This window comes from Periophthalmus magnuspinnatus, chromosome 23 (genome assembly GCF_009829125.3).
Source record: "Periophthalmus magnuspinnatus isolate fPerMag1 chromosome 23, fPerMag1.2.pri, whole genome shotgun sequence".
NCBI lineage: Eukaryota > Metazoa > Chordata > Actinopteri > Gobiiformes > Gobiidae > Periophthalmus > Periophthalmus magnuspinnatus.
Window position 1 is genome coordinate 7,446,642 of NC_047148.1, and position 16,141 is coordinate 7,462,782.

At 37.9% G+C, this 16,141-nt stretch overlaps 1 protein-coding gene across 1 annotated transcript in view; it reads right to left on the bottom strand.

The window, feature by feature from the left end:
• Positions 1-225: 225 nt before the first annotated feature.
• The window catches only part of ano2b (anoctamin 2b), a 50,933-nt gene continuing 35,017 nt past the window's right edge, over positions 226-16,141 (bottom strand). The window contains exons 17-26 of the mRNA XM_055231493.1: positions 15,873-16,074; positions 13,389-13,500; positions 13,246-13,303; positions 12,928-13,028; positions 10,923-11,065; positions 8,178-8,330; positions 7,655-7,707; positions 6,597-6,775; positions 1,750-1,855; positions 226-603 (exon numbers count right to left, since the gene is read on the bottom strand). Coding sequence (XP_055087468.1) covers positions 226-603; positions 1,750-1,855; positions 6,597-6,775; positions 7,655-7,707; positions 8,178-8,330; positions 10,923-11,065; positions 12,928-13,028; positions 13,246-13,303; positions 13,389-13,500; positions 15,873-16,074 — 1,485 coding nt within the window. The remainder of the gene's footprint in view (positions 604-1,749; positions 1,856-6,596; positions 6,776-7,654; positions 7,708-8,177; positions 8,331-10,922; positions 11,066-12,927; positions 13,029-13,245; positions 13,304-13,388; positions 13,501-15,872; positions 16,075-16,141) is intronic.

Below are 16,141 nucleotides of genomic sequence, written 5' to 3' on the forward strand. Positions count from 1 at the left end.
ATTACTGTCACACACTGCGGGACTTTCAGGCCTCACTCTCTCTATAACCGTACTGCGGCCTATTAAAAGCCATTATTGCTTGTCTACGCTATGAAGCTGATCTGCCTCACTATTTATATAAAAACAGATATTTCAACAGTCTTTGAGTAAAAAGTCTTCAAAGTCTTTTAAGTTCACGTTCATCCTTTTTGAACATAACAAAATGTCTTTTTTGTAAGCCACCTGTTAAACCGCGGTGTGTACGGCATTGTCATTCTCACTATTGGCTGCCTTCCTGCTGAACTGGCTGAAGCTAGCGGCCCTGCATCGTGCCCTGGGAACCCCCTCGCCGTCCCGGGAAGAGCCCTGGGTGGTGAGGGGGGGCAGGGTGCTGTATCGGCCCAGAGGAGCGAGTTCTTGTCTCGATTGGAGCATGGCGCTGCATGATTGGAGGCTGGCGCTGTCTTTATTGAATAGGCTCTGGATCAGTTGGAACTTCTCCTTCTCCTCTTGTAGAAATAAATCCACCAACAGTTTCTTCTCACGTTTGAGCTGCTCCACGATGGTTTTGGGGACATCAGGGATCACCCAGGCAACGACCAGGCTCAGGAACATCACCAGGTTCTGACAAGAGAAAGGGAGGAAAGCAAAATCTTAACCTTGGGTACAAAATGACAAAAAATCTGAAAATATAATATAATATAAAGATGCATTCACACTTGCGGACACGTCACATCAAAATTGGGACCAAACCTGGAGGACTAGATCATGAATGTATCAGGACAAGAACAGGATCAAACCAAGTTAAAAACAGAACTAAACTTGGATCAAACCAGGAAAATGTGAACACAGCCACAGACAAGGGAATGACACCATAGAATAAAATAACAGTTTACTTTATTTTCAAATATCTATAATGCAGTGGACCAGTAGAGAGCCCAAAGTCAGCAATAATAGTCTATGAATCTATCAGCCTACCTTTACTGTGTCATTCCACTGTACTTTATCCAGAAGTTGGTTTGTATTGATCAGAATTATTGCCATTGTCAATGATAAAGTAAGAAAAAATAATAATATGCATGTAAAAATATGTAATAGGCTTTTAATTTTAATCAATAAAATCAAAAATATAGAATATGGAAATGTATATAATGGTGTACTTGCTTTTTTTTCCTGTATTTCCATTCATGACAATATACAGTTCAGCCCAAAATGTCCTGAGTCTACTGCGATGTAAACGTCTTTAAATTTTGAAGGTTACACAAACTTTTCTGACACCAGGGTTAAGTTATAGAAATATCTGTGTGCCTTCAGTCAAGTGTGTAGATCACATGTGCTGAAGGACGCTGGGCAGATGTGAGCGATGAAACTATGCATCTGTTTATACCTCCAGCCTTTGGTCATTTAGTCGACCATCTGGGAACATTTCAGACATGATGAATACAATCAGGCTGCTCACTGACAAAAGACTGGCCCACACACACATCTATACACTATTCAACCTATACGCCTACTTCAGCACTCACTTTCTTTTGATTGTATAATACTGTTTAAAAGAAGATGAAGATAACACAATGTCTTATTCTTAAGGTGCGTTATGTAATATTTCTAGTGAAGGATCTACCACGTGCTTGTCTTCATGGGGATGTTCATGCCATTCTGCGTTCATTCAAGTGCACATTTAATATATATGTTGTGTAATATGAAAGTGTTGCAAAGCCTAAGACGATGATTGAAAACTCTATAGTAATAAGTGCAAAGTCGCCCCACCTGAAACAGAATGACAAAGGCCAGTCTGGCTGCCAGCACACACCAGTAGTGTTTGGAGAACTGATAGGCCTCAGGAGACCAGGGAGGCTCTCTGTAATCTTTATACCTGTAACACACAACAGGTTTTATTAGAAGTGGACCAGTTATTTTGAAGTTATCTTACTAAAACCATGGATTTTCAGCTAGTGTGCCAGGTAATACTCTGTGTGTCTTGAGCTATTGTCAGATGTGCCTTGAGGTATTGAAAAAAAATTATTTGGGTTAACAGGTTCACACATGGTTTAAATTGAACATTTTATCATTTTGAACTGTCCTGGGAAAAACCCAACATATCACAAAATAGAATCAAATGTGTACCTTTAGGCAATTCGAATGACACAAAGTAATTCCAAGTGCTTTATAGAATAACAAATGCATTAAAATCACAATATAAAGAAATCAAAAGATAAAGAATCATCATAAAATTAACATTAAAAGAGAAGAACAGTGCAGAATAAAAAACATTGAGTCATATGCGCAGCTAAACAGAATCGTTTTGAGCCTGGATTTAAACATTGTCAAAATAGAGGCCTGTCTCTCATCTTCAGGAAGGCTGTTCCAGGTTTTAGCTGCATAAAACTGAAACGCTGGTTCCCCATGTTTCGTCCTGACTCTGGGCACCAGCAGGAGGCCGGTTCCTGAAGTCCTCAGAGTGCGACATGGTTTTAAAGTCTGAAATCTGCTCCAAGACACATGTTTTTACTGATCGTGTGCCTCTCGAATAAAAAGATCCAAGCTGACCATTGACAATTAGAAATGAATGAATCTCTATCTTGATTAAAATTCTATTACGTAATCACACCATCCTTGCACAAGCCTTAGGTAATTTTGTTTATAGTGATGATTAGTAGGATTCCTTTCCTTTGACAATTCTGTTCTAAACACATTTAATTGGACTCGAGAACAAACAACCAAACTAAACCACATGTGATGCAATGATGTCTGGCTTCAATGGAAAGACAATTTCCAGGAAGTACTAGAATACAGTAAAACATCTTCATTCATAGGTGAAAATGACAGCATCCATGTGTAGTTTTACCAGAAATGTATCTTTAATCTTAGCCAGCAAGAAACTAACCCATTAAAAACCATTATTTCAGTATACATTTTAACTTCTGTATTTAGATTGATTCATTCAACTAGCAGTGCTGCTCTGCCCATTTATGGAACTTCAACGTCCCCATAAAAAGTATTAGCTAAAATTACATTAATCTCCACAAAGCCAGTGAAACGGCTTATCTTTAGGTTTTAATCTTCATTTCACTTAGTTGTTTCAGTAAGATTCATGACTGTTCCTATGTCTGCTCTAAATACAGCTGTAGGACAGTATTTGACAGGGCACATCTGGAGTACACTGCTCCATTGTCAAAGTGAGGATGCTCCCTCCCACACCACTGCTGCTGCTGTAAGGAAAACCCACTGGACTAACACACAAAGATCAGCATTATGGTAAAGATAGAACAAGACTAGTCCTGAACGCATCTATGAATTCAAGTTGTTTAGTTAGGCAATGTGAAAGAGGATAAATACATAATGTCCTGAGCTCGACATAAACATCACTGGCCGGCTGAACAGATCCATTGACCCACATTTGGCGGTGCGATTCCAGCTCCCACGGATGAATGTCATTGTTGTGTTCTTTGTCAAGGCACTTAACTCAATAAACAGGTGGGTGGTTTCTTGATGTAAAGCGCTTTGAAGGTGGAAAATGTGAATAGACCATAACATAAACTAAAGTGAAAAAAATCACTTTGTGTCCTACTTTTTGAATGTTTTATTTGTGTAGTCCTCCCAAAGAACTATTGAGAAGTTTCATTTCTGAAATCTAATTGAACTAAGAAAAAGTCATCTTAACTTAACTGCAAGTAACAGGAAGGGCATCTGATATATACACCAAACCAAAAGGGAAAAAGAAAATGAAAAAAAGAAATAAAATAAATATCGTTCTGCAAGAATAGCCAGTGAAAATCAGCCATTTTAAACCAGGCCTAACACTGGTATTTAAAAAATGTATGAATTCAGTTCTCATGTTTGTCAAGATCCTTATCAAACTCTTCCGTTTCCAGAAAAGCGACAAATACAAGTTATGCTAAGTTTCCCATCGCATCCCTGAGAGCCTTCAACCAGTCTGATTGAACTGTGGGCCTCTCGTTCTTTATAAAGAAGGGCAGAGTTAGCACGGGTTCATACTTTCTCCTTATACAGCCAGGCAGCCCTCTGGAATCTGCTTTTCACTCTTCTCTCTTTGATCTGTTTATCCACATGTTAATTCACTCACTGCAAACTGTTTTACACAAGCAGGCCGTCCTATACATCCTCTCATCCTCCCTCTACCTCGGGTTAACTGCTGCTTCACTTTTCTGGGTGGCACTGAATTAAAAAAAAACACAGAACATTCCTGTTTTATTGGACTCCATGTTTGGGTATGGGGAGCATCAAACTAAAGATCATCCTGAATTGGATTAAGTTACTGTGGGAGAAGGTTGAGATGGGGTTGCCAAGATAGAGTTTAAAATAAATGTCAACGTAGTCTAGACGATAGAATAAGATACAATGGAGACAGTTGCATTCATCGAGCGTCAGTAGTGCAGTAGTAAAAACAATATAAAAAACTAAACACAAGAGCCATAGAACAACCCGATAAGACGCTGGGTCACTGCTGGTAAATACATTTATTACGCTATCAGAATACTTGCGACATGTTTAGTATTTAGCCTATTATAATCTCCATTGGCTTTTTCAAGACTGCTTAGCAAAATAATCAGCTCATTGTGCAGGTTTTAGGTTGATTGGGAAACCGCTGCAGCAGAAGGATACCCACCCAAACGCAGAGAAAACATGTAAGCTCTACACACTTTGCAGGTGAGAGTGTAAGCCACAAAAAGGATCCATAAAGTTATAAAATATTCGGGAAACATCTACAGGAACATCTTGGGTTAATGATTTTTTTTTAGATAAAGTTAAATTTATCCGTAAGGAAAAAGTTTGGACATGGTGAGGATTTATTGTAAACATTGTGGGGAAAGAATGCAACAGAAATGAGGCAGAGGGAGGTCAAAGTTGAGATGTATAAATATATGGGTTACTATCAGTGTTGGGAAGTAACTGAATGCATGTACCAAAAATAGGTATTCTTTTTTGCTCAATTCAACATATTATCACTGTGTCCTTGGGAAAGACACTTCACCTACACTGCCTTTGACTGTTCCAGTGGTTACTCTATTGGCTAAACAGAATGAATCCAATCTGCTGCTAAAACAAGTCCATCCTCTTTGTTTAGTTAATGTTCTTCGGTCTGAAATAATAACTCAAAGTAACAGTCCATACAAACCTTTTTCTTTAATGTGCAGTATTGTAATTATCTATATCTGCTCTTCCAAATGCACACTATCACATTATGACAAAGCTTACTGTGAATTTTCAGATCTGTCACAGTTGTGAATGAGTTCCTTGAGCAGCCTCCACAGCAGACACGCCCTGCTCCTCCTCCTCTCTCACACAAACCCCACACAGAGCAACTCTTGGCTCATCTTGAGTTTGATTTCACGCCTCTCCATCTTTATGTGAGTCCGCATGTCCACAGTCTGACGTACAGGCTGCCCGGCACAAAAGTACTATTCTTTTATACTGTAACTCTGTGTTTCTTATGTAACCCAGGTCAAACTCAGCTGTACTTGATCAGCAGTGTTGGTGACCTTTTCCTCTATAGCTCTTTATGGTGGGATAATGAGGGAGATGCATGCTACTGTCATAAGTGAAAGTCCAAAGACACAATGGAGCAGTGTCTCAATTGGGGACAAAGCAGCTGCAAAGAGTTTTGTGGGAATCTGCTTTCATCCCACTCTGTCTGGAGTCTATGGGAACAAGCAGGACAATATGTTTACATACACCAGCAAAGTTAATACATCAATGTCAAATATGAAGCTCTGCCAACTCACAGAATTAAACAGTAGCCACTTGTTGAGCATAATAACTGTATCTAAGAGTATATCAAATGGCTCTCAGTTGTCAATGATGGATTTCATGTTATACTAATTTTAATAGTGATAATGTATCACATTTGTGATGTACTTTAAATGCGTGACAGTCTCTCACAGCATTACACTGTAGTCATTATTCATCCACTCCTTACTCAGTGGTGGTGAGCTTCTTGAGTAACCACTGTTGCCCTGGGGTAGACTGACAGAAGCTACGCTGCCTAATTTGTCCATCTGTACCATCAGCCCCTTGCACCACCACCAATCACTCACACACCACATTCATGCCAGGCCATGAGGAGACATGAATGAGTACTCATGCAATGTGAATGTAAGAATTGATCATCAAAATATAATTGAAAAGGGAACCAGTCATTAAAGTGATATGTCGTTTTGTTGAGACGCAACTATTAAAATGGGAATTGTACAGAAATGTTTGACACAAATTGGTAGCTAGACATTATTTAGTTTTTTACATAATATTATAATATATAATATAATATATATAATAGCAATATCATCCTGTCAGTCCAATATCAAATCTCAGGCTAGATGAACGATGTCAGTATAAATGTGCACACAGCCTGTGGTGAGTTATGACTCATCCAAGAGTGTGATCACAGAGGACTTCTTATCTTAAATACTGCATATTGTTCTTGTTTTCAATATTTAATTTAACTTTGTTAAGTTGAAAATACTAACTAACTATTAATGGAAGCGTGTCAGCAGTGCAGCATTGCCTCAGATGTATTGTATATTGTATATTGTATATTGTATATTGTATATTGTATATTGTATATTGTATATTGTATATTGTATATTGTATATTACCTGCACACATAGATGTCCCCGTGGTCAGTGCTGTCTGGAGCAGTCCCTGGTTTGAAGTTGGACACGTTGAAGTAGGACAGAGTGTGGTCTATGAAGCCATGCATGGTCCCAGTCGGACTGTAGACATACTGATAGACCAGGCGCGGGATGAAGTCAGAGGTGAACGAGATGACAAAGGCCTGCAGACAGCCAAGATAATTAAACAAGTCATGAGATACAACTGTTGTTACATTTTAATCACTTGGCTTCATTTAATTTAATACAGTAAAATGGGATTACAGTGATGCCTTCCATCTTTGTTAATGCATTATGGAAAAAAAAAGCTGATAGATAAAAGAAAGTACTATTTATTCTCTATAGTTAAAAATGTAAACAGCCTTATATGTGTTCATTTGTAAAATCATTGATGAGAATCATATGACATTCATGGACATCATTTCAATTTTTTGTCCATTTCAATCATTAATAGTTTGTTTTGATTAGTTAATTGCTATGGTAACAGTCATAATTTACCATCAATCTGAAATCCAAATATAGAAAATTGACTTAATCCATCTAAATATTAAATGAAGACTAATATAATATAAGTCCCATTAGACGTTTAGAAAGCCTGTAAAGTACAAAAGCAATCAAATACATCATTGTCATTCTCACAGAAACCAACCCTATGTACATTACTATTTCAGGGACTTTCGTTTAAAATGAGTATTGCACTTGTGGGAATTGAATTTGGAGCTCTTCCTCTGTGACCAGTGCTAAGCCTATAACTTAATAATAAATACCTTTTTAGGAAGTCCTGCTCGATACAGCCTTGTATTAAAAGTAAACGGGAAAGGATTTGGTTTCCAGGCTACAGGCAAATCCTAAACAAAACTTTGCTCAAATCCCATGAAGACAGAATCAGCTAGACTTTGACCTCCTCTTGTTATTAACATGTCATGTATAACAGTAGCTCTACAGGACTCTAAGTAATGCAGATGCTAACTGATCTGTGCTACTTTTATGGAAGGTGATTCCTAAATTTAGAAGTAGACAGGATTTGTATTGAAAACACTTACATTGATGATAACAGAGAACTTGCCCATTCCACTCAATATGTTGTACCAAACACCTGGAGAAAAATAGAAGAAAAACAAGTGAATGAATATGGATAATAAACCATTATGCCATAATGTTGTACCATATCAATAAATAGACAGTTTTCTGTGTGCAAATATTTCAATAAACTTGAATAAATGTGCCATGTGTTAATACATTGTAGAAGACTATCAAACATGACTGAAGGTGCATTCATGCTTGCCCAATGACTAAACCTGAAACCTGGACTATATCAGGACTAAACACAGACTAGAACCAAGTCCACATGAGGATTAAAATGGGCTCAATGTAAGACCAAGGAACAACAACTGTGAATGCACCCTGAGACAGATATAGCCAATTCTGTACACTACACACCTAGACATAAACCAGATCTAAACAAAGTCAAGACCAGAATTTAATGTTATTTATACAGGGTATCGTTTTTAAGCATTGAAACACTACGCAAACTAAAGCGCATGTTTTGAACTCTTGAACACTTACCGATATCCTTGGCTCGAGCTGCCACTGGTCGCCGGAGTTCAGTTACAAACTTCTTTGCATCCAGACGAATCTCAATGACATTATTGAGCAGAGCGAAGAGAGGAGCCAGAGGGAAAGACGCCACAAACAGGGACACAAACCCAAACTGGATAACTGTATGAAAAATGAGAATGGAGTTATTTATGGGAAAATTCACTATAATATTATATATATATATGTATGTGTGTGTGTGTATATATATATATATATATATATATATATATATATATATATATATATATATATATATATATATATTTACATTTGTCAGCTGAGGGCGAGACGACACTGCTAGGGACACAGCGCTTTGACAATTGTGCACAGTTGATGATCCATAATAATACAAATAAAGATTTATGCTAAAGAAAGCCATAACTATATATATATATATATATATATATATATATATATATATATATATATATATATATATATATATATATATATATATATACACATACATACATACATACATACACATATACATATGTGTGTGTGTGTTTCCAAAGTTATTGTGACATTTGACCATCATTTGACAGCCGTCTCACTGACTTTATTGAAAAAACCCTTATTAGGTCTGAAACTTTGCATTAATCTTCTTTATTTTATGAAATTAGTCCAAAATCCAAAGTTTGTTGACATTTCATTAACATGAGCACACCAGATCAGTGTAGGCTTGTTGAGGTTATGTCTACAGACAGTGAAGATGTGTAAACTTTCTTTTTTGTGTGGATAGGATTACTTGAGACTTCCAGAAATATCATTTCATACAGCTTCACTATTTATTTGTTGTTGTTTTTTGGAGAAAACTCTATCCGAAGCGACATCCTTTTGGTGTAGGGCACAGCTAACGGAAATATCAGCCAATGTAATCAATGTTTTAATTCAAGGCAAAAAGTTGCAGTTACCATTTAATTAAAGAGACAAACAGTGACACCAAATATATTTTGTCAGAAGGTGCAAGAGAACATACTCTGACATGGTACTTTGTTTTGGCACAGGCTTCACTTAGAAAAAAAAAAAAACACTGAATACTTAACTTGTTCAACACAAACGTTTGAACATCAACAGCTATTTCAAACATTACACGTTCAAAGCATTACCTGCTAACTGTGTGTAGCCTCATTTACATTTGCACATTTTACACACTTGTTGGACCGATCGATATCGATGTATTTGAGATGGGTTATTTCCTTAACAGTGAAACGTGAGTGTGGGGGGGTGACAGAGGAACTTTAGCCTTGTGGGAACAGGGGATTCCAGCACACTAAGACTGACGGCTGCAGCTCCGAGCGGCTCCCACACAAAGAAACACAAGGAGAAAACAGCAGAGGACAAGGGTTTAAACGCTACAGTGCAGGCTCCTCCTCCACATACTTGAATATATCTGACTATACCTGTGAACTACATGAGAGGTGGACGGGTTCAAAGGAGGCACGTGGCTTCCTAATGTTTCATATCAGCGTAGTAGAAACAACTAACAATAACTGGGTAATACTTATAAATTGTATAAAGAAGTGGGCAAGACGGCAGTTGATTGGTCTCTTATTAATGTTCATATCTTGAGTCATGGACACAATAATGAAATAAATACTAGGATCATGTAGAGTGGGTCAATGTGAACATTTTAAGACCGAAATGACGAGTCTGACAGCAGCATTTATGGAGAGAGGGCTGACAGTTTTCTCAAGTGAATTGGAGCCAGAGGCGACGCAGCCAGAAGCGCCATTTATATATATATATACAGTCTATGGTAGTACTGGTGTTTTTTAGATACTAGAATGTGATCATATTATACTCACAAAAGGGGGGTAAGAGTCAAATATACCTTAAGTTGCCATGAAGTATCCAATAGCTAAATTCACAAATGTTGAACCTGATCATTTCTATTAGTGACTAGACCTTAAAACTTCCTACATTACAACAAAATCTACAGTTTAGCAGTATTATTTTTGTTGCCCCCTGTCTGTATTAAATATTATTGTCCTATAGAATTCTATGATGACATCTAAAACCCAGCCATTATTCATTTTATCTTGGGCCAAATCAGACAATAAGTTACAAATATTTTAAAAACAAAGAATGGTTTTAATACTTTCATTATTACGTTCATATTTATTAGTTACTGTATAGAGCAGTGGTGGATGAAGTTTTCAATTTTGTCAAGTAAAAGTACAGATACCAGTGCAGAAAAATACTCACGTAAAAGTATCACAAGAAAAAATCTACGTAAGTAAAAGTATTAAAGTACCGGTTTAAAAATGTACTTAAAGAGTAAAATGTAAAAATATTTTGTGCATTTTTTGAAGTCCTGTAAGGCTTCAAATGTATAGATTTTTATAAAGGAACAAATGAATCAAATCATTATTCTAGCTGTTTTGATTTGTATATTTTTGTTTGCAGTGAAGATCTCAAACAATAATAAAAAAAAATTAAATAAAACTTTAAAATCTACTTAAGTAAAGAACAGATATCTCAAATTTATACTTAAGTACAGTATTTTGCTACTTTTACTTGGTTACGTTCCATCACTGATATATTGGGGTCTTATTATTTACAAAGCCAGTTAAGCCACTAGTTTAGATCTAACAAAAACGTTTTGAAAGGCATGTCATTCTTTCATTCTTTCGAGGTCACTGTATGATCTGCATGATTTCCAGTTATGCATAAATGACACAAAAACTACAAACATGGATGCAGACATACTCATCTCCATGTACTCTGGGGTCAGTCCCTCAAATGGGGCCAGGGCGTAGTCCAGGGTCCACTGTCGAGGCATCCGCTCCTCCTGCTTCTGCTCCACCACACTGCCTTTGTCCCTCAGGGTCCGCACCAGCTTTTTCAGCTTACTGACACAGAGGAGAGAGACAACATGTTAGACAGTACAGGACAAAGCACTAGTGCAATTAACATTTCATTATTTTCACTCGGCCAGTAATGTTTGCTATTGTGACACAGAAGTACAAGAGGATAAGACCCACAGCAAGAAGGTCCTCAGTTTATGTGCAAAATTTAAGGGGCCTTGTTGTGTGAAACATGCATGCTCTTCTAGTGTCTGTGTAGGTTTGTTCTGCATGTTCTAGTTTTACTTCCCAAAACGTCAGATTGGCCCATAGTAGTGGCTCGGGAATAATCTTCCAATGGATCTATGGAATTTTCTTGTACAAGTTGCATGTGTGTTGACAAGTAAAGTATAATTTTGGTGGGTATAAAGAAGTGGACTAAGGGAGTGTGGCGTCACCAATAGCTTTTGGCTCCAGTCAAATGAAGCTCTTTGAGGCTCGTGGCTACAGGGGCGAATTTGGAGTCGAGTTCCATATTTGAAATTCCAACTGTGAGTATCAAAGCAACTAAAGAGTCAATCCAGAGGGAGGCTGTTGAAGGTAATGCCTTCTTTCCTCTGGGAAAAAAGGTGATTGATTTGTTTGTTATTAACAACAGCAAAATAAATCATGTAGAGCGAGTTTATACAAACATATTGACAAGCCTGACAACAGCAATTACAGAGAGAGGGGTGAGAGTTTTTCAATACAAAGTTAATTCGAGTTGATGGAGCCAGAAGCTTCCAGAAGCATTTCCTGTTTGGAACTCGACAGCTAGCAGGTTAGCTATGGCCACTTATATATACAGTCTAAACTTTTAAGTCAAGTGTCTCGCACAACAGCATGCTCATGGGATGTTCAAACTGTTATTGATATTGTGACTGATATTTATGTTGGTGGGCAAACACTTAAACCACATCACAAGCTTTTTTCATTAACAAAGCAATAACCATTTCACTTTTCTGGTTGCTTGTCTCTATGGAGATCTTTACCAGGAATTAAACTATCTATTTTGCATTAAATCAATTCACAGTGTTGCTTTGGGGCATATTTTGGCGTATACACGAATCTGGTATGACACTGGTATGAGGACATGTGTTGGAGCTCGCCGTTGCCCCCGGGAAAGACGAACGGAAAAGATTCACCTCAGAGCTCAGGGTTAAACGGAGCTCAAAGCTACAGTAGCAACACTGCCCCAAGTCTGACAGCTGACCTCTGACCTTTGGGATCTGGGCACTGGACACAACCGCAAATTAGCACAGAGCAGCTATGAATGGTATGTTAGAAGGAAGATAAAAAGAAATGTGTCTAAAAAGTTATGTGGGTCATGTGAAAATCTATTATACACCAGTCATTTTGATTCCTCACATCAACTAATTTCATATGTTTTCTTTACATCCACCACCTCTCAGTTCAGCATCCTTCTAACCATTTATTCATGTTGCCTCCTCTGTATATATCCAAACCACCTCCATCTAGATACATGCAACTTTACCCCCAAAACATCTAACATGAGATTCATTCTCTACATTTGGTGGACAATATAACCAATACAATATTAATGTAAGAAGTAAAAACATTCCAATTCAAGTGCTTTTTAGCTAATATCTCTACATCAACTTTACATTATCATCAGAAAACTTTGATTTGATTATAATAAGAATGGTGATCTCATAGTTAATATGAAAGAAATGTGTAATTATGAAGAATAAATCATGTAAATGGTCCAATTTTTATATAGCGCTTTTCATTTGACATTGCATAATTGTGCCAAACTGCTGGTTGCCAATCTCTGCCAAAGCTTTTCTGACCACCATCAATCTTTCACACATCACATTCAAACATTAGATATGAGTGAAGTAAAGAGGTGTGTGACAGTAAATACTCACGGGATCCCTATCTCAAAAATGTTGTTCTGAATGAGCTGTTTCCCCAACATGATGATACTGAGCTGAATGCACAACTCGATCAGGCAGCCTCCAGGAGCGCACTGTGGAAAAGTAACAAAGGGATGGGTGTCAGCACATAATCTTACAACAAATATATTGAAATCAGTCAGAAAATAAATAAAGTCCAAAATCTTATATTACAAACTGACTAGATATGAACTTTTAAAACTACTCACAAGATTAATATGCTGAGCTCAATTTCATTTGACATATTTGAAAATAAATCAGATGTGACTAAAATTATGAACGTCAACTCACCTCTTCCATTCGATAGTCATTGAAAACATAGACATAACTTCCAGGTCGACCAGCAAATCTGCAACAAACAAGGCATATTTTGGGTTTGTAAAACATCCTGCCTATGGTCTATAATGTACTTAGGATCTATTAGCCGTACTCACCTGCCCTTGAAGAAAGCTACATAGAAGATGGGGGCGTAAGCATTCATGAACTTCAGTAAAAAGGCTTTGATAATGAGACGCTCCTCGTAGTTAGTCTCGGTTTTAGGGATTTCTGAAAACAAAAAGCAGAAAAGAAGGCTAAGTGTACAAAGAGGGGGTGATGAAGGGGGTTTTCTGCCCGTATAGTTATTGCTATTAGCTTAATGTCTATAATAATAATAATAATACATTTTATTTATAGGGCGCCTTTCTGGGCACTCAATTACAATACAATACAATATAATATACAATTTACAGACAGTTAAAATCAACATTTATGAACATACAGTTAAAAGCATTCAGATAAAAAAACATTGAAAAGGACAGGGCAGGTGTGGATTATAAAGAATATGCCAGTCTGAACAAGTGGGTTTTAAGTCGGGCTGAGGGAACAGAGAGATGGAGAGAGAAAGAGGAGCGGAGAGAGCGAGCGGGTGTGGCAATATGGAGGAGGTCTGAGAGGTATGGAGGTGCAAGGTTATGGATGGCTTTGAATGTGTGGAGCAGGATGAGCCAGTGAAGTTGCTGGAGGATGGGTGTGATGTGGTTGATGGAAGGGGTGCGTGTGACGATGCGAGCTGCTGAATTCTGAACCAGCTGAAGTTTATGGAGTGTTTTTTGTGGAGGACCAAAGAGAAGAGAATTGCAGTAATCCAGGCGAGAAGTGACGAGGCTGTGTACAAGTACAGCTATGGACTGTGGTGTGAGGGAGGGCCGGAGACGATTAATGTTGCGTAGGTGAAAATAGGCGGAGCGGGTGATGTTATTAATGTGAGAAGTGAAGGAGAGAGTGCTATCGAGGATGACACCCAGACTCTTAACCTGAGGGGAAGGAGAGATGGAGGAGCCATCAATGGGTATAGAGAAATTCTTTTTTAGGGTGGATTTGGTGTTGACAAGGAGAAGTTCAGTTTTATTGCTATTGAGTTTGAGAAAATTGGAGGTGAACCAGGATTTGACTTCATTGATACAGATAAGAAGGGTTGATGGTGGGAGTGATGAGTTTGGTTTGCTAGAGAGGTAGAGCTGGGTGTCATCCGCATAGCAGTGGAAGTGGATGTGGTGTTTCTGGAAAATGTGACCAAAGGGGAGGAGATAGACGATGAATAGGAGGGGACAGAGGACAGAACCCTGGGGAACACCTGTGGAGATAGAGACTGGATGAGAAGAAAGATTTGAGCGGGATAAACTGAGTGCGGTCAGAAAGATAGGAGTGAAACCAGGTGAGGGCTGTGCCAGTGATGCCAATAGAAGAGAGTCTGTTCAGGAGGATGGAATGAGAAATGGTGTCAAAGGCCGAGCTTAGGTCAAGCAGAAGGAGGATGGATACTAAACCAGAGTCAGCGGAGAGAAGAAGATCATTAGTGATTTTGAGTAGAGCAGTTTCAGTGCTGTGGAGAGGACTATGTCTCCAAAGCGCTGGGAGGTTTTTATTGGTGTTTAGCTACAAAAATTAGTTGAGTATAAGGTGGTCAATCCAGTAAATTCATTCTTTGGGTTTGTAGGCAATGACAAATAAAAAACTTACAAAATATCCTACAGGGTAACAGTTTTACAGTTAAACCCTTTGACAGAGCAACTATATGCTCTCAGGTGGGAATTGAACTTGTGTATTTATTGTTTTATTGCATATTACTACATAAAAACTAGTGGGGATGTGAAAAGCATCCCACATTGTAACATCATTAAACCGTGCTGTATTCTCTGTGATAGAAGTAGGTTAAACTCGAGGCTCTTCACACATGCAACATTCCTGTATTAAACATTTACAATCTGTGAAAAGTCAAACATGCACAGGCTGCTGTCTGCTCTGTGGTCTGGACTGTGGATGTTGGAGATCCAGTCGTCTGCAAGAACACATTGAAACTGATGTTTGGAAAATATAGGTATTCTATCAAATAATGTGTCACTAATTGTAGAAAAAAATCAAATTTTGAGCCATGTACATATGAATTATTGCATTGTACAGATGTACTTGTTTTGTATCTTCCGATAAGCGACTATGAAAGTAAACAGCAATTAACTTTAAACTATACTTTGAATGTTACTGCTTAACAAATTGCATAGTGTGTCCTTATTTAGGTAGTATATAGTATTGGTAAATGGTCACATTTGTATATGCACTTTTCCACCTTGAAGGCACTCAAAACGCTTTACGTCAAGGAACCACTAACCCGTTCACGCACACAAAAGAGCAATGCAAGTGATTCTTGTTCTTCTTAATTCAGCAGTTAATATTTTATTGTCCTCCCAAATGTGAATGAATCAGCTCTGTGAACTAAATCTTGATTTTTAAATATATTACAAATATAATGTCAATATGTAAACAAAGAATTGCCATGGCAAACATAGAATTGCCATTAAGAATTGTATTTGTTCAGCCCTACGATGGATTTATGCATGTGTATTTTTGTGATTTGTACAAAAGAACAAAATAATTTATACCAAGTTCCGTCAGCCTCACGGCCACTGCTCCGTAGATCTCATCGAGGATGAGGATCACCACCAGGTTTATCATGACTGCTGTTGCCGTGACGGTAACACGGACGTTGGACTTCACCTCCGGGTCTGAGCTCATGGCCATCAGAGCAGACACCGTGATTCTGTAGATGATCACGCCAAAAACTGCCGAAAATGTCAGGCCAAACTGAGAGGAAACAGAAAAGCGACATGAATTAGTCATCATTGGACCACATCTGTCTGATAACATCACA